Genomic DNA, 25,344 nt, shown 5'->3' with positions numbered 1-25,344 from the left:
TGTGGCTTCATAACAAGCTAGGCTATGCACAAGTTCCATGTAAATCACGGCTTATTTCTAGGCTTGTTTGGAAGTCGTTAACAAGAGTTCCCTGGTGTCCACAGAGTGGGAATCTGTGGTTCACAGTGGCTTCCTGGTTTATTTCCTCACTTGAACTAATGTTTGCCTTATGAATCCTGGCTTGTTTGGATACCACTAACCATAGTTCTAAATTAGCACCTAACAAAAAGCTATGGTTAACTGCAGCTTCCTAGTTTGTTTTTCTTCCTTGTGCAAAGGGACGTAGGAGAGAAGGAAATGTATGCCAGGATGATTAATCCAGGATTTGATCATGCAAACCAAGTCTATAGCCATCTTTCTTTCGATCAACATACATAGTGTACATCAGCCTTTGCCAGCCTGGAGTCCTCCAGATGTTGCTAGACTCCAACCTCCATCAGCCCCACATGGCCAATGTTCAAGGTTGATGGGAGTTGTAGTCCAACTACATCTGGAGGGCCAGTTTCCTCAGCCCTGTTCTAAAGCTTCCAGTGTTTCTTGAAACAAGATGCTTTTCAGGGATATACTGTACGATATATTTCCCAATTTCATTCAGAAACTGAAATGAACATTTTGGTTATTTATTTAATTTATTTCCCACCCTTCCTCCTGAGCATCCAGGTAAATCCTTATGGCTCATCCACCTGTGATGGAGATCCTGCAGTCCTCCAAATATTGTTGTACTACAACTCTCACAAACCCTGACCATTGGACATGCTGGTTGGGTCTGATGGGAGTTAGAGCCCAGGAATAGCTGGACAGTAGCACATCTCCCATCCCTCCTATACACACTTTCCTTGGAGTAAATTCCACTGAACTCAGTGCGGCTCTTTTCTGCTCAGACGTGTATAGGATTGGACTGCAATGGTTTCATTCTCAAAAGCTGCTCCATAGTTTGGCACTAGCAGCTCACAGACTTGTTGAGTGGCCGAGGAATGAATTGGCACAGCATCTGAATTATCCTAACAATATGATCCAAACACAGTTTTTGGCTGAATCCACATGGAAATCTCGTTTTCATGACAATTAGAATCACAACAGGCTCATGATGAAGTTTACTTGGTAACTTTAAAAGGGCGTGGGAGAAGAAGAGACCTCGGTTTCTATTCTTCTGAAAGTACAGTGGTACCTCGGGTTAAGAACTTAATTCCTTCTAGAGGTCCGTTCTTAACGTGAAACTGTTCTTAACCTGAGGTACCACTTTAGCTAATGGGGCCTCCCGCTGCCACCATGCAATTTCTGTTCTCATCCTGAAGCAAAGTTCTTAACCTGAGGTACTATTTCAGGTTTAGCGGAGTCTGTAATGTGAAGCATTTGTAACCTGAAGCATTTGTAACCCTAATTACCACTGTATAAAAAGGTAAAGGGACCCCTGACCATTAGGTCCAGTCGTGACCAACTCTGGGGTTGCAGCGCTCATCTTGCTTTATTGGCCCAGGGAGCCGGTGTACAGCTTCTGGGTCATGTGGCCAGTATGACTAAGCCGCTTCTGGCGAACCAGAGCAGCACACTGAAATGCTGTTTACCTTCCCGCCGGAGCGGTACCTATTTATCTACTGGCACTTTGACGTGCTTTCAAACTGCTAGGTTGGCAGGAGCAGGGACCGAGGAACGGGAGCTCACCCCGTTGCGGGGATTCGAACCGCCGACCTTCTGATCGGCAAGTCCTAGGCTTTGTGGTTTAACCCACAGCGTCACCCACATCCCGTTACCACTATATACTTCTGATCAAAAACAAATACAATACTCCCTACTTTTGGATGCATTTTGGACAATGGGAACATAATTCAGAACACACAGCATTTCCTGTTTTGTTATCATTTCATATCTTGGTTTCATCTTTGGCAAAACTCCAGTTCAGAGACTTCATTGCCCACCTTACATCCCACACCTGGGAAACTCTCCTTTGTTTCGAAGAAGGATCTCCCTTCTCTGCTCCACAACCAACAGATTCAGGGGCTCGTTGTGTTATAACATTTTCAGTGAGGCCAGCATTCTCATCTCACCAGTGCAAAGTGTTTATATTCTTTGGAATTTCCGGCAGCATAAGCTTGCTCACCCCCACCCCATTATGTTAGGGCTACTTTCTGCCATTGCAGCTGCTGTTCAGAGCAGGCCTCCTTAAGTTATGTTATCTCTCATCAGCGAAGAGGATTTATGAGTACACTAATCCCTGACCTTTGCACTGGAAGGCGGGCCTTACACAAACCACACTCTCATTTGAAGGGGCATGTGCTTTTGAGAAATGTGTCATTGTTCCCCAAAGCTGAGAGCTAATTCTTTCATTTTAGTAACAAGAAGCCAGCTAAGCAACTTTCACTGAATTAAGTGTCGGCAACATCGGTGGTTTCCAAACATTTTGGGGCCAAAGAAATAACAAAGGGAAGCTGTCTAGACCTGGGGAAGGACAGGGTGATCCAGGAGGGGTGGCTGTGAAATACTCTGCTTCAGTGTAGCATCGTCTCCCATCCATATGACAGTATCTGTCAGGAATGGACCGTAAGCAATGCTGAGCCAAAACTGTCTTCTACATTGTTTTCCCTTTCACAATTGTCACAAGGCCAAATTTCAGCTGCCTAGGTGGTGTGGCAATGAATATCCCAGAGAGAGCTACAAAGGTCCAGTTTTTATTTTATTTTTTTCTAGGAATCAGTATATTTGGGGTTATGTATGTACCAAATTTCCAGGCTTTCTGATGGTTTGTCAGGAAGCAAAGAGCAATTTTGATAATCCCACCAGACCACAGTGTTTTTACAAATATAATGTCAGTATTGTAACTTATAAATCAGAGACCATCCTGTGATTCCCAGGTTTGGTCCATTCTGTAACCACGAGATTTCAACCTAAAACAACAGTTCCCATTCCAATACATGACCTCCTACAATGTTTTTGTATATCTCTTTCTTAGATCTTTCCCCTTCTCTGTTGTTTACAGCTACTGAATCCCCAGATGATCTCAAACATGTTTAATATGATTCCCCAAGTGTATGACCATAACATTTTTGCGCTGTTCAGTCTCATTCCATTTCTATTACTTGGGTTCAGGAGGTCATCCCATTTGCCCTGTATAATTTATTGACCTCCATCTGTAGTAATAATACTGCCTCCCTATTTGGGGTTATCAGCAAATGTCATCAATGTACTCCTACTTCCCTTGTACTTCCATTCCCAAAAATAAAATGGGTCTCACACACTTGTCCTTAAGGAGCTTTATTAATTACTTGCCTTCAACTTAAAAGTCTACTTTTTGGGCAAAAAGGATAGGGTACCCCCCTTTAACAAACCCCTAATCATTTTATACACAAGTTTTCCATTCTGATTGGTTATCCTCTATATACCATTGCATAAACAACTATTTACAACTTTTAGAAGACATCTGAAGGCAGCCCTGTATTGGGAAGTTTTGATGTTTTATCATGTTTTTATATTTTGCTGGAAGCCACACAGAGTGGCTGGGGAATATTATTATTATTAACTGTCAGGGGTTCAGGGAGAGAGGCGCAGAGGAGGGAGGAGACCGAGAGTGAGGGAGAAGGATTCCAGCCTGACGAGGAAGAGGACGACAATGACCCGAGATGGTCCATGAGTCCGTCCAGTGAATCGGAGGATTCCCAAAAGGGAGCCTCCCTGGTCAAGCCAAGGGGAGCCCAAGGGGGAAGCAGTCAGGAGCAGGGGAACGTAGGGGGAACCGCCAGTGGGAGTTGGAGATCGAGACCTGCTTCTCCACCGGAACGGAGTGAAGAGGGTGGAGTTACCAGTGTGTCGGGAGGAACAGAACAAGGAGCAGAGGGGGGAAGGAGATCGGGGCAAGACGTCCTGCCGGAAGGGGCGGAAAGCAGTACCGGGAGCAGTGTGGCTGTTGAAAGGAAGGTCAGGAGCAACGTACGCGCGCCAAGTTCAAATGTGGAGGCGCGCGGAAGTGGGGAGAGCTCTGGGGAGGAGCCTGGTGCTAAAGCACGAAGGAGGGGGCAGCAGGCAGGAGAAGACTCAGCCTCTGGGGAGTCCCGGAAAGAGGGAACACAGGGGGGCAGGAAGACCCTGCGGAAAAGGAAGGAGAGGAAAAGGTGGAGCAGCACAAGCCTCTTAAATTGGTGTAGGGGAGGGACGGACTCAGAGGGGACTTCTAACATCTAAGGGTAACAGATGTGGAGCCACGGAGTTTGGATGTAATGACGACAATGATCTTCAATAAAACCTTTTGTATATAACTTGGACTGGACTTTGGTCTCTTGTGAGCTGGGACCCAGGGTGGCTCTGACAGTAAGTCCCCTCCAAAGAACGCAAAAATTTTTTTTTTTGCAAAGCTCACGAACGGTGACAGCCATGAGTGCGGAGGAGCAGTTGACAGCTCTGCGAACTACAGTTTCCGAACTCACTGCTGCAGTCCTTGCGTCTCAGAAGAAGCATGACGAAATGGAGAAGCGCTGCCAGGACCTGCAAACCAGGTGGGAACGTGCAAGCAGGGAAGGGTTCCCAGGGTCCAGATCAGAAGGGATTGGACTTGGACGGAGGGGGGGCAGACTAGTCACCCACTTCGATGGGAACCTGAAGCACTACCCCAGTTTCAGAGCAGACGTTTTGTATGCATTGCACTTGCTTCGTCATGACTTTAAAGATGAGGAGGAGAAAGTGGGGTTTATTGTTTCTCACTTGCATGGGCCGGCCAGAGACTGGTTGCGCAATTTGTGGCGTGAAGATGGCCCTGCCCGCCGCGATGCAGATGAATTCATTAAAGCAATGGATGCCTGCTTCCAGTCAACTGTAGATGTGGATCTTGCACGCAGGGAAATTTTTGGATTGCGGCAAGACAAAGCCACTGTGCGTCAGTACCATTCCAGATTTTTTGCTTTACTGACTGCGCTAAGCTGGGAGAAGGATTGTGCACCTGTGAGGGATTTGTTCTGGGAGGGGCTCAGCGGTCCCATTAAGGATGAACTTGCCAGGGGAGACAGACCCCGGACCCTGGAGGAGCTTGTGCAGAGGGCTTTGGCGATTGGGATAAGGCACGAGGGACGTCCTTGGCACACTGAGGAAGAACGTCAGGTGCGTCCACCAGCGAGGACGTCTTCTTTCATCCCCAGGGAGTTCAGTCAGTCACATCCTTCGCCACTGGGAAGGCAGGGGGAGGAGCCCATGGAACTTGGTGGTGCTAAGGCTCAAGCAACAGCCAGAGCCCCAGCTTCCGGTGCAGTAAAGGCACAGCCTCCTAGAGGGACCAGGAAGTGTTACATTTGCGACAGTGCACAGCACATGGCGAAAGAGTGTCCCCAGAGGCTGCAGGAACACACTGCAGCTTTAGCAACTGTTGCAGCAGAAATGATGCAAGCAAAGCAACCTCAGGGAAACGACAGTGCCTGGCTGGAAGCAGAGCTGCTGGGGCTCAGCCAGGCGAATCTGTAGAGCAGTCCCCAGCGCTTTTGCAACGCACAGACCCTTTACCACCCAAGCCAGCGGTGCAGCTCACTGCAACACTTCAGTTGCCGAATGGAACCACCCTGGAAGTCCCCATCACGATTGATTCTGGGAGCAACGCAGATTTTGTGGGGACGCACTTTGTCAAGCAGCATCGCATAGCGCTTCTGCCAGCGACAACACCTCTGAACGTAGTCACGGTGGATGGCAGGAAATTGCTAGGAGGACAAGTTGTGCAACAGACGCCTCCCATGGTGATGAGGATTGGAAATCATCGAGAAGTCATCAGCTTCAATGTCACCCGCCTTTCAGACACGCCTATAGTATTAGGCATGAGTTGGCTGGAGAGACACAGTCCTGCTGTAGCGTGGTACCAACGGCAGATCACCTTTTGCTCATCGTACTGTGCTCAACATTGCATCCAGTCCAGCCAGGAGGAGGGAGCTGAGCAGCAGTTGCAACTTGGCATGGTGCAGGCAGTACCCCGCAAGTACGAGGGGTTCCTGGAGGTTTTCTGCGAGAAGGAAGCTGACCAGTTGCCGCCCCACAGGCCTTATGATTGTGCCATCGACCTGGTGCCAGGGGCGCAGTTGCCGACTGCAAAGCTGTATTCCATGTCTGAGGACGAGATGCAAGAACTCAGGGAGTTCATAGAGCACAATTTGAAGCGCGGATTCATCCGAGAATCGAAAGCGGTGGGGGGCAGTCCTGTTTTCTTTGTAAAGAAAAAGGACACGCCCCAAAAAAGACTCATTGTGGACTATCGATTCATAAACAGTAAGACCAAACCCAAGGCCTTCCCCATGCCCAGGATAGATGATCTCCTGGCAACCGTAAGGAAGGGGAAGATCTTCACCAAATTGGATCTGCGTGGAGCGTATAACCTCATACGCATCCGGGAGGGCGATGAGTGGAAGACGGCCATGTTCACGCCTCTGGGCACGTACGAATACAGAGTGATGCCATTTGGTCTCCAAAATGGATCTCACGTCTTTCAAGCATTTATGCATCACGTGCTAGCGGGACTTCTCTACAAGAAATGCGTGTGTTTCCTCGACGACATCCTGATCTTTTCGGAAACGGAGGAGGCCCATGAGAAGGACGTAAAGGAAGTACTGCAGAGACTACGGGAGAACAAGCTCTACGCCAAGTTAGAGAAGTGCCAGTTTGATGTGACGGACGTGGATTTCCTAGGCTACAAGCTGTCCGACAAGGGGCTGGCCATGGACAGCGCCAAGGTCCGCGCGGTGTTGGACTGGAAGAGCCCTCGCAATCGGAAGGAAGTCCAAAGATTCATCGGCTTCGCCAACTTCTACCGCAAGTTCATCAGAGGTTTTGCAAAGGAGACGGCAGCGATCACGGACACTCTCAGTTCCAAGAAAAAGAGGTTCGTGTGGACGGAACAGGCGGAGCGCTCTTTTCAGAAGCTTAAAAGCCTTTTCGCCTCCGAGGAGCAGCTGCTGCACGTGAATCCAGGCAAGCCCATACGAGTAGAGACCGACGCGTCAGACAGAGCGGTTGGAGCCGTACTCCTGCAAGAAGATCCACATGGAAACTGGAGACCCGGTGCCTTTTACTCCAGAAAGCTCAGCAAAGCGGAGCAAAACTACACCATATGGGACAGGGAGCTGTTAGCCATTCACGCAGCGTTCAAAGCGTGGCGACATTTCCTCATTGGAGCCAAGCACACAGTGCAGGTCCGCACGGATCACAAGAATTTAGAGTATTGGCGCACGGCGAAACTCCAGAGCCAAAGACACATGCGCTGGGCAGAGTTCTTCGCGGATTTCGACTTCAGGATAGAGTACGTCCCAGGGGACTCCAACGTTATAGCCGATGCGCTCTCCAGGAAACCGCAATATCTTGAGGAAGCGGCGCCAATAGCAGCCAGGCACATTTTTGCACCGCAGGCGTGGGCGTGCGCTGCCATCGCTGTCGACCTGGACGCAGTGCGACGCGCGTTGCAGGTAGATCAGTTTGCACAATCCAAAATAGAGGAGCTGCGTAGGGGTTCGCTGAGAGACGATGAGTTCCAGTTACGCGACGGACTGTTAACTCACAAGGGTGCCCTCTACGTGCCGAGCGACGAGCTCCGAGCAAAGGTTCTGCAGCAGTTGCACGACGCTCCCAGTGCGGGCCATTTCGGCAGGGAGAAGACAATAGAATTGGTGGCCAGGGACTTTTGGTGGCCCCAGATGCGAGGAGAAGTAGCGGAGTACGTCGCCAGATGTGACACTTGTCAGAGGTCCAAGCCAGTACACCAGAAGCCGGCGGGCTTGCTGGAACCACTGGAAACACCACAGCAACCGTGGGAGAGGGTGGCGCTGGACTTCGTCACTGACCTGCCCAGTTCCAGAGGCAAGACGGCGGTACTGGTGGTGGTGGACTTGTTCACCAAGATGGCGCACTTCATTCCCTGCGCGAAGGTGGCGACGGCGGAACAGACCGCCAAGCTCTTCATCGACCACGTGTTCCGGGCGCATGGGCTGCCGCGGGCCATCCTGTCCGACAGGGGGCGCCAGTTTATTTCCAATTTTTGGCAGAAGCTCCTAGGTATCCTGCGCGTCAAGATCAACCTAGCGTCGGCAAGACATCCACAAACCAACGGCCAGGCCGAGAGGGTCAACGCGATCATGCAGCAGTACCTGAGATGTTATGCAAATCAGCGACCCACAGCTTGGGTGGACTACCTACCGATGGCGGAGTTTGCCTACAACAACACGAAGCATGCGTCGACGGGGGTGACGCCGTTCTTCGCGAACAATGGACGTCATCCCAGGACCTTCCCGGGGTTCGTAGCACCAAGAGAGGGGGAGCCGCAAGAGGTCGACCAGTTCGCTGCAGAACTACAAGAGGTGCACGAGGAGCTGCGGAGACATTTGGAGCTAGCCAAACAAGCATATAAGGTGCAGGCAGACAAAGGCAGAAGAGTGGGAGAGGACATCCAGGTGGGGGACTGGGTGTGGTTAGCGGCCCAGGCGATGCCAACCAAGTCGTTGGCCAAGAAGAAGCTAGGGCACAGGCAGCTAGGACCATACCAGGTGGAGGCTAAGATCAACCCCGTGGCTTTTCGACTGGCCCTCCCCGAAGGTTCCAGAGTCCACCCGGTTTTTCATAGGTCGGTGCTCACTCCCTACAAGGCCCCGCACAGGTTTCAGGGTTCTGAAACAGTACCGCAGCCACGCACAGAGTCACCTAGGAGGGAGGGATCGCCTAGGGTCGAACCACTCAACGAGGTCACAGAGATCCTGGACTCGAGATGGGGGGAAGAGGGAATAGAATACTTTCTAGTCAGAGAGGGTGCACCAGTCAGTGCCAGTGGGTGGGTGCCGGACTACGCTTTAGACGAACCTCTTTTAAAGGACGAGTTCCATGCCCTTTTCCCACATAGACCCATGCCAGCCGAGTACTTCGATGACTGGCTCTTTACCCCCACATGTTCAGGCAGCACTTTCCACGGCTTTTCTTCAGCCGAGGAAAGAACGCCGAACTCAAACTCGCCCAGGGGATCGTGTTCGGGGGTGGACACAGAGCCCTCTTATTGGTGGGATGAGCAACCAGAGGAAGCCTGGCGCAAGAAATGGCTGAAGGGGCCTTGGCTGGCAGCACCAGACGAAGTAGCAATGGAAGAGGGAACTGCGAACATTTTGGGTGAAGAACCCGAATTCGAACACACGTACACCGAGCTGCCAGCAGAGGTCATGGACGTAGCCGAACTGTATCCTGCATCTACCTCCGAGGAGCTGCAGTTCCCACAACCCGCACCCGATGGGGGGGAGGGGGGAAGGGGGGGCTTCGAGGGGGGGATGGATGTCAGGGGTTCAGGGAGAGAGGCGCAGAGGAGGGAGGAGACCGAGAGTGAGGGAGAAGGATTCCAGCCTGACGAGGAAGAGGACGACAATGACCCGAGATGGTCCATGAGTCCGTCCAGTGAATCGGAGGATTCCCAAAAGGGAGCCTCCCTGGTCAAGCCAAGGGGAGCCCAAGGGGGAAGCAGTCAGGAGCAGGGGAACGTAGGGGGAACCGCCAGTGGGAGTTGGAGATCGAGACCTGCTTCTCCACCGGAACGGAGTGAAGAGGGTGGAGTTACCAGTGTGTCGGGAGGAACAGAACAAGGAGCAGAGGGGGGAAGGAGATCGGGGCAAGACGTCCTGCCGGAAGGGGCGGAAAGCAGTACCGGGAGCAGTGTGGCTGTTGAAAGGAAGGTCAGGAGCAACGTACGCGCGCCAAGTTCAAATGTGGAGGCGCGCGGAAGTGGGGAGAGCTCTGGGGAGGAGCCTGGTGCTAAAGCACGAAGGAGGGGGCAGCAGGCAGGAGAAGACTCAGCCTCTGGGGAGTCCCGGAAAGAGGGAACACAGGGGGGCAGGAAGACCCTGCGGAAAAGGAAGGAGAGGAAAAGGTGGAGCAGCACAAGCCTCTTAAATTGGTGTAGGGGAGGGACGGACTCAGAGGGGACTTCTAACATCTAAGGGTAACAGATGTGGAGCCACGGAGTTTGGATGTAATGACGACAATGATCTTCAATAAAACCTTTTGTATATAACTTGGACTGGACTTTGGTCTCTTGTGAGCTGGGACCCAGGGTGGCTCTGACATTAACTAAAATATAAATTTATTAGTTCTACTGTATTTCCTTTGGGGAGCAATTTGGTTAAAACTCTTAAAACAGAAATTTTATTTGACCAAGAATTAGCTATTTGAAGAATGAAGAAAGGCTGCTTAATGAATGTATATGAATATGGCGGTCTTCAAAGAGTCTAGCGCAGCATTAAAATCTTGGCTATAAGATCCTATAAAGATTCTGCCTTTCCACTTTTTCCAAATTCTGCAGTGTGTTCATTCCAAAGCTTAGATTAAGCAATTCAGCGCCCCCAACCCCAGGGAGCGTTATATGCTCATCTGCTCACTTCCAAACAAGCTACTAAACATACAGCACTGCATGCAATTTATAGAGAGATTTTGAACGAAGAGCATATCCTGTCTTCCTCATTAATTTGACATTATCAGACCATGAAGCGATACCCCACAGTGTCTAACTGATGGATGAGCAGTTAAGGGAATTAGCCATTTCCAAAGACCCTCTACAGTACATACGTCAACTTAAAAAATAAAAACTTTTTTCACTCGGGTGTATGTTCTCTTTCGATGATGAGCCTGCATTACTAGCAGCAACTCCACCACATGGTATTTCCTGGGGATTAAGATCTGCCAGGACTTTTTTTTTAAAGTTAAACTGTGCCTTGGGCCACTGCATCCTCTCAGTTGCTTCTTAAGCTCCAAGACGTACTCTGGAATTCAATTTCGATCACTGAAATCTGGAATCTGAAAGTGGAGGGGGGGGGATGGTACAATGTCTCATTTCAATATCCAGTTTCAGACCCTCCAAGTGTCCCTATTTTCCAGGGACAGTCCTGGATTTACAGAAGCCGTCTTGGTTTCTGATTTGATCCCAGAATGTCCTGCTTTTCCTTAGGATGCCTTATTTTCATCAGAGAAATATTATTGGAGGGTATGGAGTTATGCGACCTCCAAGCCAGGGAGATAAGTAACTATACAACCTTTAGAAGACATCTGAAGGCAGCCCTGTATAGGGAAGTTCTTTAATGTTTTTATATATGTTGGAAGTCCTCCCATCTGCTTCCCAAAGCTGGGCGAGTGCTAACTAGGCTTTGGGAAGAAGGAAGGAGGAACCTAGGACCTTGTCAGAGCCCTCAAGCCTCCTTCCTGAGGTGCATACAATGATACCTCTGGTTAAGAACTTAATTCATTCCAGAGGTCCGTTCTTAACCTGAAACTGTTCTTAACCTGAGGTACCACTTTAGCTAATGGGGCCTCCCGCTACTGCTGCACCGCCGCCGAGCGATTTATGTTCTCATCTGAGGTAAAGTTTTTTACCCAAGGTACCACTTCCGGGTTAGCAGAGTCTGTAACCTGAAGCGTTTGTAACCCGAGGTACCACTGTACTAGACTTTGGGAAGGAGGCAGCAAGGTGCCCTCTTGGCTCGGTGCCCTGTGAGGGGGGAGGAACTGGTTGTGATGCCCTAAATCTACCTTGGTCTGCGTGTATTCAGCTGAATGCAAGCAGATGCCTCATTGCAAATGTTTGCACTAAATGCAATTGAGTAGGCAGGACCTAGTATCATAGAATAAAAGAATCATAGAGGTGGAATAGGCAGCTGTTCCTTACAGGAATCAAACCTGCTACCTTGGCGTTAATCAGCATTATGCTGTAACCAACCCACCTGTAGCATAAACTGTGTTGAAGCAGGGGCAGTTGCCCTTACCCATGTATTAATGGGTAGCATGTTGCTAGAACAAATATAAAACGTGTTTCTTCCCACCCTCTTCAGCACCGTGATCACAGTTCTGTTCCAGTGGTTCAGTGATCTAGAGAGCTTCATGGTCTCCGCTTACAGTTGCACTTGTATCTTTATCACTCTCAGGAGGACCAACACCCTAACCTAGGTATGTTCAAACATATACCTTCTATTGAGGTGTTGAAAATTCTGACCCTTAGAGTTCTGGCAAATGAAAAACACATGGGTGCCTGGATTCAAAAGAGTTAAGCACTTCCAAAGCACGCTGAGAACAGTAACTGCCTGCATACTGGCCAGACTCATGCAGAGGTAATTTGGAAAGCACATCAACCTCCTGGCCCACCTAGGTAGTGAAAAACAATTTAACGAGTTCTTGGTAGGCATGTTGATGGATGATGGTGCCTGCTTTGGTCCCAATGAGGCACAACAGCAGAAGTCAATAACCCACTCAAACAGATACAGGGGTGGAGGCCAAGCAAGGCATATAAGGACAAAAGAGAGAGAGAAAGCGAGAGAAACATGCATCTGGCTTGCAGGTGGGAATGTTGAAAGAGGAGGAAGAAAAGACGTTATTTTAGCCAGTTGGAACAGTTGACTGCATCAAGTAGGGTTCCTATTTTCCTCTCAAGAGGATCTCAATGATGTTCCAACCTTTGAAACTATATTGGCTCCTACACCAGAAGAGCCAGCCCCAGAGAACAACATCTTGCTGAGTTATGCTTGAGGGAAAACCGTCCCTTTCAGGAGGGAATACAAGTTGCTTGGAATTGCAAGTGGAGAGAGTGCTATTGTCCTTGGATCCTGCTTCCAAGAGGCTTCTGGTTTGGCCACAGTGAGAACAGGAAGGTGCACTAGATCCCTTGGCCTGATCCAGCAACACCATCAACCTTCTTATAAGGGACAAAAATCCATGTTCCTTAATTGAGGCCTTGTGGTAGTTCTGAACTTTGCTCCCCAAACTGAAGCACGCTGTGAAACAACATTTTCTGGTCATGTTATTGTAATAATGTTAGTCCTGCTTCACTGAAAAGAGGGAGAGGTTACACCTCATTTCCTCTGATGTCTGGCATATTTAGGTGGAGGAAAGTGAGAAATGTGCTGTTGCCATTTAAACACACACTTTGGGAATTCATTAGCACTTCTTCCCAGCTTGAGATCCAACTAGTAGGAACCAAGAAAATGACCCTGAACAAATGCCATGTAATATAAGCAATACTTCACTCCAAGATTATTATTTCAAAAATTGCATTGTGAGAGATCATTGCACACAAATGTTGTTTGTAAAAGGTAGAACAGCGTCAAACAAGTTAGGGACAAACTACACCAATGATTTATGTTCAGAAAAGCAGTTTCTGGAGCTGCTCTTTTGAATGTTGAAGGAGTTGCCTTATCATGTCCTTCTCCATATCTTCTCAACTCCAAATCTCCCTGAAAGAAGCTCTGAAATGTAGGGGGTGGTTAAAATATTAAATATCCCTCCTCCTGCTGCTTCCCTATTCAAAATCACAGCTTCCTCAAGTTGCTGTTCAGGGCATCGACCCATATGTTTGCATGCAAAGTACAGTTTGCCTCTTTGACTAGAGTTTATTTTATAAACACATCCGATATGTCATAAATTACATAAATGGAAAGCTAATAGAAGTCATAGTGGAAACACGATGTAGTCTTTCCAAATAAGGCTATTTCTTTTTTTGTATGAATTAGGCAATTGATGATTTGCTGGTTCAGCAAGGCTGACTACAAAATTTAACATATGTTCTTGTTTGCATTCAAGCTTTGAAGGAAAGCCAGAAACTATCCTCTCCTTTCTTGGCTCTGATTCAACTGCCTTCATTATCTTTGTTGGCTCATTGGGAGACCCTAGGCTGCTTGTTTACCCAAACATGTTTAATCATCTCGCTTCATATTACTGCAGTTTGTGATAACATTTTAGGCTTTAAGGCGGCAGACTACAACTTGCAGTGAGGCAGATGTCACTTTAATATTTCAGAAAGTTAGAAAGTTGTTCATTTTTTTAAAAAAATATCTATATAATTTATTCACTCTTTGAAATGAAACATGTGTTCTTTATTCCAAAAAAATAAATCACAATGGATTAAATACTCGGCAGGATTACACTTTTGTATCTGGAAGGAGAAGCTGCTGTTCCATTATTTTGTTTAATGTCATACTGAACGACATAGAAGAAGAATAAAAGTGCTTCTCTTTTTAAAATTCCACTATCAGACATTTTGCACAGATAGTTGGTTAGACAGGCAATTGTGTAAGGCAAATTTGGGGGAATCGGATATATTCATTCAAATTGATGGATTTGTAATTTTTGGAGTTTTTTATTTGTATTTTTTTTTGTTTTTTGGGGTTTCTTTTTTGTTTTGTTTTCATTGTTTTAAGGTCTTATTTTGTTCTTAAGGGGAGGGGTCAGGGCTGCCGGGGAGTGGGCCCAGCCAACAAAATGGCTGCGGCATGTTCCACAGGGGGGGATGCGTTGGGACAACCGATCTCAGTGATCTCGGGTAGGAGGAGGAGTTACGCTAAGACCAGACCATGTCATTACAGAGGAGGCAGGTTTAGTCGTTGTCTGAGGACTATCCCTGCCTCCAGGTCTGGTCCTGACCAGATGGATACTAGAATCAGCAAGGGATACCCACATGACCTGAAGGTGCTGCTGTGCAATGCCAGGTCAATGATTCATAAGACCACTGCCATCCATGACCTGATCATGGATGGGGGATTTGACCTGGCATGTGTAACAGAGACTTGGTTGAATGAAGCGGACGGGCCTGTTCTTGCTGCTGCTTGTCCACCAGGTTTCTCTTACGCACAGCAACCCAGGCCTTGTGGGCGGGGAGGGGGGGTTGCAGTGATTTTTAGGAAGTCATTAGTTTGCACCAGGCGTCCTATTGGGAAGACCCAGTTTTCTGAGTGCATGTTCTGGAAGTTGGGCAATAGGGGCAGTACAGGATTCCTTTTGGTGTACCGACCTCCCCGCTGCACCAAGGATTCCCTGCCCGAGCTGCTTCAGGTCGTGGCGGATGTTCTCCTGGAGACACCTAGTTTGGTTGTCCTAGGGGATTTTAATATCCATGCCGACACGACCTTACAAGGGGCCGCTCGGGACTTCATGGAAAGCATGGCCTCCATGGGGCTGTCCCTGAATAAGTTTGGCCCAACCCATAGCCGCGGACATGCCTTGGACCTGGTGTTTACCTCTACGGATGTTGGTGACCTGACACTAACTAAAAGTGAAACAAAAGAAGTGCCATGGTCAGATCACTTCCTGGTGCAACTGGACTTCTCCGCGACCCTTCCCCTCTGCAGGGAGGTGGGACCAATTCGGATGGTCCGCCCCCGCCACTTAATGGATCCAAATGGTTTCCAGAGAGTGGTAGGGGATGTTTTATCCCATGTTGATGGCCTTTCAGCTGATTCCCTGGTGGCCCGCTGGAATGTGGAGTTAACCAGGGCTATTGACTGTTTGGCTCCGAAGCGCCCTCTCCGATTGCATGGAGCCCGGAGAGCCCCGTGGTTTTCCACGGATCTGAGGGCAATGAAACAATCGTTGAGACGGCTAGAGCGCCGGTGGCGGATAACTCATTCTGAAGCTGACCGGACACAGGTTAGAGCTCAATGTCGAGCCTACCAAGTGGCGGTAGCGACGGCGAAGAAGACTTTCTTCACCGCCTCTATTGCATCTGCAGAAAACAGCAGCAGGAGACTTTTTCAGGTGGTCCGCAATTTAGCGGAACCACCTGCTACATCAGGGCCCAGTACGGGCCACATGATCTCCTGCAATGATTTTGCAAAGTTTTTTGCAGATAAAGTCGCTCAGATTCGGGAAGAGGTAGACGCCACCGTGGGAGCAGGGCCGGGGCGGGAGAGTGCTAGAGTCCTGTCTAGTCAAATTGCATGGGATCAATTCCAATCTGTTACCTCCGAGGATGTGGACAGGCTGCTTGGACGAGTGAAACCAACCACCTGTCTCCTTGATCCTTGCCCATCCTGGCTTATAAAAGCTAGCCGGGAAGGACTGGGCGATGGGCTTCGTGGGGTGGTGAATGCTTCCCTCTGTGAGGGAGCCTTCCCAGACCCGCTGAAAGAGGCGGTTATCAAACCACTTCTTAAAAAACCATCTTTAGATGCGGCCACGATGGCCAGCTATCGCCCAGTCTCAAATCTTCCATTCTTGGGCAAGGTGATTGAGCGAGTGGTTGCTGAACAACTCCAGGCACGCCTGGAAGAAGCGGACCATTTGGATCCCTTCCAATCGGGATTCAGGCCTCATCATGGGACTGAAACTGCCTTGGTCGCACTGGTTGATGATCTCCGGCGGGCTAGGGACAAAGGTGAGAGCTGTTTCCTAGTTCTGCTGGATCTCTCAGCGGCGTTTGATACCATCGACCATAACATCCTTCTGGACCGTCTTGAGGGGCTGGGAGCTGGGGGCACTGTCCTACAGTGGTTCCGCTCCTTCCTCCTGGGCCGTGTTCAGAAAGTGGTGGTGGGGGATGAGTGTTCAGACCCCTGGGCTCTCACTTGTGGGGTGCCTCAGGGTTCTGTCCTCTCCCCCATGCTTTTCAACATTTACATGCAGCCGCTGGGAGAGATCATCAGGGGGTTTGGGCTGGGTGTTCATCAGTATGCGGATGATACCCAGCTCTACCTCTCTTTCAAATCAGAACCAGTGAAGGCGGTGAAGGTCCTGTGTGAGTGTCTGGAGGCGGTTGGAGGATGGATGGCGGCTAACAGATTGAGATTGAATCCTGACAAGACAGAAGTACTGTTTCTGGGGGACAGGAGGCGGGCAGGTGTGGAGGACTCCCTGGTCCTGAATGGGGTAACTGTGCCCCTGAAGGACCAGGTGCGCAGCCTGGGAGTCATTTTGGACTCACAGCTGTCCATGGAGGCACAGGTTAAATCCGTGTCCAGGGCAGCTGTGTACCAGCTCCATCTGGTACGCAGGCTGAGACCCTATCTGCCTGTGGACTGCCTCGCCAGAGTGGTGCATGCTCTGGTTATCTCCCGCTTGGATTACTGCAATGCACTCTACGTGGGGCTACCTTTGAAGGTGACCCGGAAACTACAACTAATCCAGAACGCAGCAGCCAGACTGGTGACAGGGAGCGGCCATCGAGACCATATAACACCGGTCTTGAAAGACCTACATTGGCTCCCAGTACGTTTCCGAGCACAATTCAAAGTGTTGGTGCTGACCTTTAAAGCCCTAAACGGCCTCGGTCCAGTATACCTGAAGGAGCGTCTCCACCCCCATCGTTCTACCCGGACACTGAGGTCCAGCACCAAGGGCCTTCTGGCGGTTCCCTCACTGCGAGAAGCCAAGTTACAGGGAACCAGGCAGAGGGCCTTTTCGGTAGTGGCGCCCTCCTTGTGGAATGCCCTCCCACCAGATGTCAAAGAGAACAACAACTACCAGACTTTTAGAAGACATCTGAAGGCAGCCCTGTTCAGGGATGCTTTTAATGTTTGATGTATCATAGTATTTTAATATTCTTTTGGAAGCCGCCCAGAGTGGCTGGGGAGGCCCAGCCAGATGGGCGGGGTATAAATAATAAATTATTATTATTATTATTATTATAAATTAGGTGATCCCTGAAGCATTTCAGCTTATGCAGATGAGGGCAATTCCTCAAAAGGAATGTTGCTGCTGGATCTACCTGTATGACACAGGTCTCTACCAGTAGTGGATGCTGTGGTATGGCGGTACTCACCTGAACTCCCAACAGCTGAGTCACTGCTGCTTACTGAGAGGAGAAGGGGTGCACTGGTGAGATGAGCGCAGTGAAATGCACCAGCAAGGGTACCAGATTGGCACTGCTGGTGGTGTTTGCACCATGCTGACCTCCCTGCCCACTTCAGAGGCTTAGCTGTTGAGGGGGCAGGTGAGCACCACCAGACGACCACAGCATCTATTACTGGTCACTGAATCTTTCCTGAGGATCAATGAGATCCAGTGGATCACTGGAAATAAGGGTCACTTGCCTTTTCCCAATAATTTCAAGGCAGCGTCACACGTTACATTGAGTATGTCCTAGCATGCTGTTTAAGGGAAAACTCTAGTGGAGAAATCGTAAACATTTCTCTCAAAAGGTGGGGCTGAGATTGTATTCCCCAAACAGTTAAGTTGTGCCCACGCCATCTAGAAACTTCAAAGGTTTCTGAATGGTACAACCCAGAGCAGCTTGTTACTAGCGAAATGTGTAAGTGAGACAATTGACTGTCTCACCTTGGAATGAAAGGGATTCCCAAAGGTATTTCAACATTGGTTAGAAAGTTGAAATGTGGCACATACAAAAGAGGCATGCATTGTTTTATAGATAATGCTAAAAACTGAGATAGGAAATTTAGCCCAAGCTTGAGACTTGGACCTCTGGCATGGAGCAAGCCAAGCTGCGCACAGAAGGGAAGACCGGTGTTTTGAAGTTCACTTTCGCCTTTACACACTTGAATTGGGGTTTGATTGGAGGAGATGAGATTTCTAGTGTCTTTCAGGCCCAGGGCAAGGATGGGGAACCTATTGCTCTCCAGATGGCGTTGCACTACAGCTCCCATCAGCCTCAGCCATGTGGAGGGCTGCAGGTTTCCCTACTCTAATCTAGAAGCAGCCTGTAGCTATGATTTCAGAAGCCAGAAGAAGAAGAGTTTGGATTTGATATCCTGCTTTATCACTACCCAAAGGAGTCTCAAAGCGGCTAACATTCTCCTTTCCCTTCCTCCCCCACAACAAACACTCTGTGAGGTGAGTGGGGCTGAGAGACTTCAGAGAAGTGTGACTGGCCCAAGGTCACCCAGCAGCTGTATGTGAAGGAGCGGAGACGTGAACCCGGTTCCCCAGATTACGAGTCTACCACTCTTAACCACTACACCACACTGGCTCTCAGGGGAAGCTTCATTTTGCAGTACATAATACACATACAATACACAAAACTGAAACATTTCCCAATATTTTAGCTTGCATTTTCTTACCTGTAGAAATGTTGAAGCCCACAAACGAGACCGTATTTTCAGTGCAGCACTTTTCCCTCTTTCTAAGAGTCCCACTGAACAAGTTATCATCAAGCACTCCACATTTGTGCAATTCTGTACAGGAAACAATACGACATTCTAACTATCTTTTGGGATCTAGACAAAAGCATTAACAAACAGTGTGTCCTGCATGCCATGTGCATTCCCAGCAAGATGGATTTTCATTTTTGGAAAGGAAAAATAGACTGAATTTGTGGGGTTTTTTTTTTTTTTAAATGAATTACTTAAAATGCATATATAGTCATAAGAATTGAATCTATATTTCCTTGGAGACACTTGTGTAGAACCTAGGTTTCCACAATGGAAAATTAGCACATTTCATTCAACACAATACTCTCATGGTTTCACTTTTGTTATTTAACTAAAATCCCATGTAAACTGTAAAAATGAGGAAACAACATATTTGAATTTTACTTGGGGTTGAATTTTAGTGGGGTCTCCATTATGGTGGACTCTAATGCACCCATTGGGTGAAAACCTTGTGTGTGAAAATTATGAAACATACATGGATAGATCATCTAATTGGCTTAGTTAGGCTAAGACTACTGATGAGGTTTATGATAAGAATTATCAGTATTGAGGTTAGTTAGTGACACTGAGAGCTGATCAGCTGTAAGCGAGGATGAATTGAAGGGCACAAAGGAAGACACCTGCAACATACATACATACCGTATTTTTCGCTCTATAACACGCACCCGACCATAACACGCACGTAGTTTTTAGAGGAGGAAAATCCGTAGGCATGCCACCCGTAGGCATTCCTTCCATAACACGCACAGACATTTCCCCTTACTTTTTAGGAGGAAAAAATTGAGTGTTATGGTGCAAAAAATACGGTATATTATGGCACAATAAACACCAAGTTGTAGAGCTTTTATGTTATCCCTGACTCCCCCAACACTGAAATTGACACTTTAATGTTAGAGCTCCTCCAAGCATCTTTTTTTTTGCACAGTCATGATGATTTGTGCTCATGATGCTGTAGGAGTGGTCATATGCGAACTACCGTATTTTTCGCTCTATAAGACGCACCAGACCATAAGACGCACCTAGTTTTTGGAGGAGGGAAACAAGAAAAAAAATATTCTGAATCTCAGAAGACAGAACAACAAGAGGGATCGCTGTGCAGTGAAAGCAGCAATCCCTCTTGCTGTTCTGGCTTCTGGGATAGCTGCGCAGCCTGCATTCGCCCCATAAGACGCACACACATTTCCCCTTACTTTTTAGGAGGGAAAAAGTGAGTCTTATAGAGCAAAAAATACGGTCATTGTTTGCACATGCAAAGATTTTTGGGGAGTCACACTGCTTCATTTCCAACCAGTGCATCTCCTGTAATGTCTTGCTGAAATCCCTTAACTTTTTATACCCCACAAATGTTCTGTTTTCGGTTTGGTCCTGCTTTATACCAGGTCCGGACAGCAATAATGTGGTAGCACTGGAGAAGAACCGCAGAAGCAGAGCAAACCCACCACTAACGCAGTATCGTTGCATCAAGAACATGTCACAGAATACACCCGCAATAAAACAACAATTTGGAGGGGCCCTGCATTTCTGTGTAATGGTGCTCTTTCCGCACAATTGTATCTTAAGAGAGGGACTGGATGCTTTGGATTGCGAACTCCCTAAATGGCGGTGCGAAGTTAAATTTGTACAGAAAATTACATGATGCTACATAAACGTTCAGTTCTCCAAGAGAGCTGAATGAGAGATTGTGTTTTCTCAACTTGTGTTTTCTCAGCTCCCATCCACTTCCTCAGCAGGGTCTTGATTATACAGAATTTACTGAAAAGCAATGTTTTAGAGGACATGTTTGTTTAGTTTCTCTTATTTAATCACTCTTTAATCTAGCTTGATTTGTTTATCTCTCTGTCTTGTAGGAGCAAGTGAGGTATGTATTATTTTTTCAATTCATAATCACACTAGATGAAAGAAAGAGTCACATAATGAAAGGCTTCAGCAGATATTCCAGGGATTTTTTCAGATGTATGTAATTTGCATTCTAAGGGTGATTTTGTTGTTAATATAGCAGGAACTGGATGAACTTATAAGCCCAGGATCCAAAGAACCTTGCAATTACTTTTCTGCGCTCACAGGGGTTTTAACACCCCCCCCATAGAAACATAAGACCCTTCCTGCCCTCCACCTTCCATATGGTAACTCTGCTTTTTAAACTCCCCTCCATTCCAAACACTGTTTGGCACTGACATTGCTGTTAGAGAGGGAAATATGTCAAAAATTCTACTATGCTAAGGCAAACCCTGTGGCTTGCCAGAAGTAGATTTTCTGAATCCCAGCCATGGGCTGCAATCCATGGACTTCAATATTACACAAGATTTTGAGCAGTTCAATATGTTTGTTCTCCCTCCATGCTGGGGGATGTTCCATGATGTGCACAATGGAATTGTGTACGGGGGGCATTCCTTGCCCAAGAAACCAAGGCAGGCTGTCATGAGAGCCCCTGAGTGAGTACTGCAGGGGGATGCTGAGACCAGTGTAAGCAGCAGAGCACAAGATAAATGGTGTGCTCTTCTCTCCCTTTAATCATCTCTCTTCTATACTATCCAAAAGATGACATGAGAAAGAGACACAGTACCAAATGCTGTCAGGCTAAATCCAAGCACAATAGTAGTTGGAGCAAACTACTGAATAAAAGATCTGGTTCTGTTTGTTTTTACTATATAAAATGCAGATCCCACACACAGTTAACATTGGGGCTAAGCATTTGCAGTTGTTGAATGAATCTGTACTGGCAAACAGGCAGGCCAGTCATTGTGGGAGATAACAGATAATGAGGCATTAAACAGTTTTTACGGCTGAGCGGTAATATTTTACAAAAGGTGGTCTCCATGGAATTTAGAATACATTTTAGTTTGTCTCTGGCAATTAGAATAAGAAACCAAGATAACTGTAAGAAGATTTTCATACTGCCAAATTAAAACAATAACTGATTTCAGATTTTTCTCTTGAATTTCTTTCCAAAGGTTGCCATATTTCAAACAGTGAGAATCTGGACAGAAGAGTTGTTGAGCTCTCCCCCCCCCCCCCATGCATAATCTGAATCCTGTTCCAAATCATTCCCTCTATTTGCAAAATTCAGGGGTGAGTGACAAACTCTATGCAGCCAAAATGGCACAAGGGGGAAGGTACCAGTAGACTTGGTGCAATCTCAAGCTTTGCAGAACGAAAAAAACAAAACCTAAGGGGGAGAGGAAAAAAAACACCCACCCTAAAGTTTGAGGGGAGGACAACTCACCTGCCCTCCCCCGCAAATGAAAGAAATTAAACTTCAAGAAAAAATAAAATGAAAACTTAAATATTTGTATTTTTAAAAAAAATCTGGAAGAACTGGTAAACAAATAAGCAGAGTTTCTTGTTGGCAGCTGTCCTAGTGTTCAAAAAATAATACGTGACAGCTCAAACTGGGGAGGAGGATGGATGGATGTGCACTGGCCATGCCCATTTCACCCTGACCTTCCTGTTGCAAGTGGGAAGATCTGAAGAGGGTTCTTTAGTGTGGCCCCGTCTGAACTATAACTTTAAAGCGGTATCACACCACTTTAAACAGTCATGGCCTCCCCAAAGAATCCTGGAAGCTGTAGTTTGCTAAAGGTGCTGATAATTCGCAGGACCCTCCTTCAAAATCCCTGAAAATGAGGGAAGCCTGGGCAATATGTGAAATTATTATATTTAGATTGTTTTGTTTTATTAAGATGATTTTGGGAAGCAACAGTATCTCTAACAGCGCATGGTGTCCACCACCTTTCGGATACTGTCGGAAATTTCATATTCATTTGACCATTTGAAAATTGGTCATCAGGACTGCAGATCTGTGTGCTCAATTGCCAGACATTCTTTCAGACAAGCTGTAGTTATATGTGGTAGGCCATAAACTATGACATAAGTGTTTCTGCTTCTGGTTCTTTCTCCGTGTAAGAACGGGCAGTTAAAGCTCACAGCATACTCCCCAAAACACGAAGGGAAGTGCAGTTGTCACTGGTCATACCAACACTAGAATAATAACAGCCCCCCACTCATCCTTAAGACTGCACCCAAAAGTCTTCAGTGTGCAGCACTGTAACTTCCATCCATCTCACCAGAACTTTTGCAGAGTTCTTTTGATGCTCCACCACTTTGGCTTCCCTCCGTCCAACATAGTGGGGAATGGAGGAGTTGCGTAAGAAAGCAGCGAGTTCCGGAGTGTCCTCTGGGACAGCAAACTGCAAAGGGAAAGAAGAAAGAGCTGTGAACATAACTCTGCAATTGCTCTCTAACAGAGATCTTGGGTTTGCTATTGACTTTTCTTCTTTTCGTTTAACAGCTCTACCCTGAGAGCTGATACTTTGCCCTCTTCAACTAGCAAGAGGATTAACTACAGCCAGGAAGGATACTGTAAAATATTTTGTTTTAAAGACTAGATAACAAGATTGGTTTGTTTCTTTTGCCATCTGATTAACTTTCATGATGATATTTTGCTTTAATTAAACTCCTGAGCCTAGGGTTCCATTTATTTTCATCCAGGCGGAAATTTACTACTGATTTCTAGAAATCTTGTGGGTAGTTGTTATTATTTTTTGGTACCAGTAAATACTTCTGGTATGACCAGGATCAGGTTGAATATGTGTGTGTGTGTGTGTGTGTGTGTGTGTTTACTTTCTGGGAAATGAATTATTCCAACTGAGGACTTCTGCACTGCTATGTGGGGTGGGGGACCTTTGGAGGAATGGCTCCAAATATAACATTTGTAGAATAAATCTTAGAACTTACATTTGTTTTTGTTGATATGTCATTTTTTTTGTTCGTAATTACAATAAAATTATTTTAGTCTCATTTTTTTTGCTTCTCTGCAACATAAGGAGGACATCAACTTTGGAAGAAGCAGAGAGAAATTGTATTCTGATGTGAGTCGTGCGACTAGAATAAATGTGCCATTTTTCACCAGGGCTGAACAAATTAAAGCAAAACATTATACAGCTCATATGACAATGCTGGCAATAAAAGTGATCCTGGTATTACTCCAGGAAACAAACAACTGGAAAGATCTCGTGGGAGAGAAATGAAGATAATAATACAGTTTAGAACACATCACACATGACAGAAGGAAGAAAAGCAGAAAGAAAAAGGCATAGTTGGGGGAAGTAAAAAGACAGAGGCAAAGACCTGCTTCATGTGACAGGGGGGGAAAGTTTCTCTTAGTTTCTCATTTTTTGAATTTTAAATTCAGTTCTCCACATTTCCACATCACTTTGCAATTATTTTTGGAAGAAAAGTTCTCATGAGGCCGGAGGAACATCGCCCGGCTGTAAGGCGTGAAGGCTGCTCCCTGCAAGGCCTTTTCCACCTGGCCTAGGGAGCGGGGCCCACACTCACCCAGTCCTACTATGTTAAATATGTATTCTGTAGTTGAGCTCCTTTGTGATGTTTTATTATGAAATCTTTAAGATTTTTTTTTGTTTTCTGTTATGTTGCTTTGACTGTATACTCTATATTTGTCTTTCTTCAGATTGTTTTATTTATGTCTTATTGATTCAATATGCTGGGATTTTTCTTGAAAATATAATGCGGTATAGAAATTAAATAAATTAAATAAACAAATAAATGAAACTTCATCAGCATTAAAGTGTGAATTTCTCCTAATATACAATTTTTTTGTATGCAATTTTGCCTAATACACACATTTTTGTATGCATTTCCTCCCTAACACATTTGTGCATGTTATTTTCACCAATACATGCATTTTTGTGCATATTCCTTGGCTTGAGAACGGTGTTGCAAAATTCAGAGAAGCTTTTGTATTTCAAACGATGTCTATGTTTCAGCTCACATATTGTTTTAGAAAGGCGGAATTAGGTGGATTATTTAATTAGTCAAAGGTCTGGAAAGAAGAGGAATGTTCTTGCCTGGCACCTAAGGATATGTAATGAAGGTGCCAAGTGAGCCTTCCTGGGGAGAGCATTCTACAAACTGGGAGCCACTGCAGAAATCGCCCATTCTCGTGTTGCCACCTTCCAGACCTCTTGTGGAGGAGGCACACAAAGAAGGGCCTCAGATGATGATTGCAGAGTCCTGGTTGGAAGTTTGAGAAAATAAACAGTTGCTCCATATAGGTGATCCAAGAAACTCCATGTAAGTCCCCTACCTTTATTTCCAAACTATTGATTGCAGAGCTTGTTTGACATTGCAGTGGCCCATGTGTCTGAATGTGAAGGATGTAAAGAAGGAATTCCTTTCTGCTCAGAACTGGCCATTCCACATACAAGACTGTATCATTGATGGCACTTGGCCCAATGTTCTGCAACTATGGAGTAGACACACACAAAGAGGAGAATAAATTGAACTGGAATCCTGCAGCCCAAGATACAGTTTGTTCATTCCCATCAATTCTGCCCCTTCCCTTCCCAATGTTTTCTGCTGCTTGTTGCCAGGTTGTAATGGTGTGGCGACAGAAGCCAAAACCAGCTGAATTCTCTTGCCATGCACTTGATTCTACCTAGCAATCCTATGTCCTCACAGCTCTCTTCATGGCATGCCAACTTTC

At 46.8% G+C, this 25,344-nt stretch overlaps 1 protein-coding gene across 2 annotated transcripts in view; it reads right to left on the bottom strand.

The window, feature by feature from the left end:
* ITGA8 (integrin subunit alpha 8) overlaps nucleotides 1-25,344 on the bottom strand; it is a 136,644-nt gene that overhangs the window by 26,312 nt on the left and 84,988 nt on the right. The window contains exons 25-28 of one of the 2 annotated variants that reach the window (XM_079948272.1): nucleotides 24,946-25,104; nucleotides 22,904-23,026; nucleotides 18,750-18,863; nucleotides 12,624-13,208 (exon numbers count right to left, since the gene is read on the bottom strand). In XM_079948272.1, the coding sequence (XP_079804398.1) occupies nucleotides 13,005-13,208; nucleotides 18,750-18,863; nucleotides 22,904-23,026; nucleotides 24,946-25,104 (600 nt within the window). In that variant the 3' untranslated portion in view covers nucleotides 12,624-13,004. Of the gene's footprint in view, nucleotides 1-12,623; nucleotides 13,209-18,749; nucleotides 18,864-22,903; nucleotides 23,027-24,945; nucleotides 25,105-25,344 lie in introns of those variants that run through there. The other variant, XM_079948271.1, reaches the window with a different exon arrangement.

Source organism: Podarcis cretensis, assembly GCF_951804945.1.
Source record: "Podarcis cretensis genome assembly, chromosome: 12".
In the NCBI taxonomy this organism is placed as follows: Eukaryota; Metazoa; Chordata; class Lepidosauria; order Squamata; family Lacertidae; genus Podarcis; species Podarcis cretensis.
Note: the sequence above shows the minus strand (reverse complement) of the source record. Positions and strands in the feature narration are given on the sequence as shown.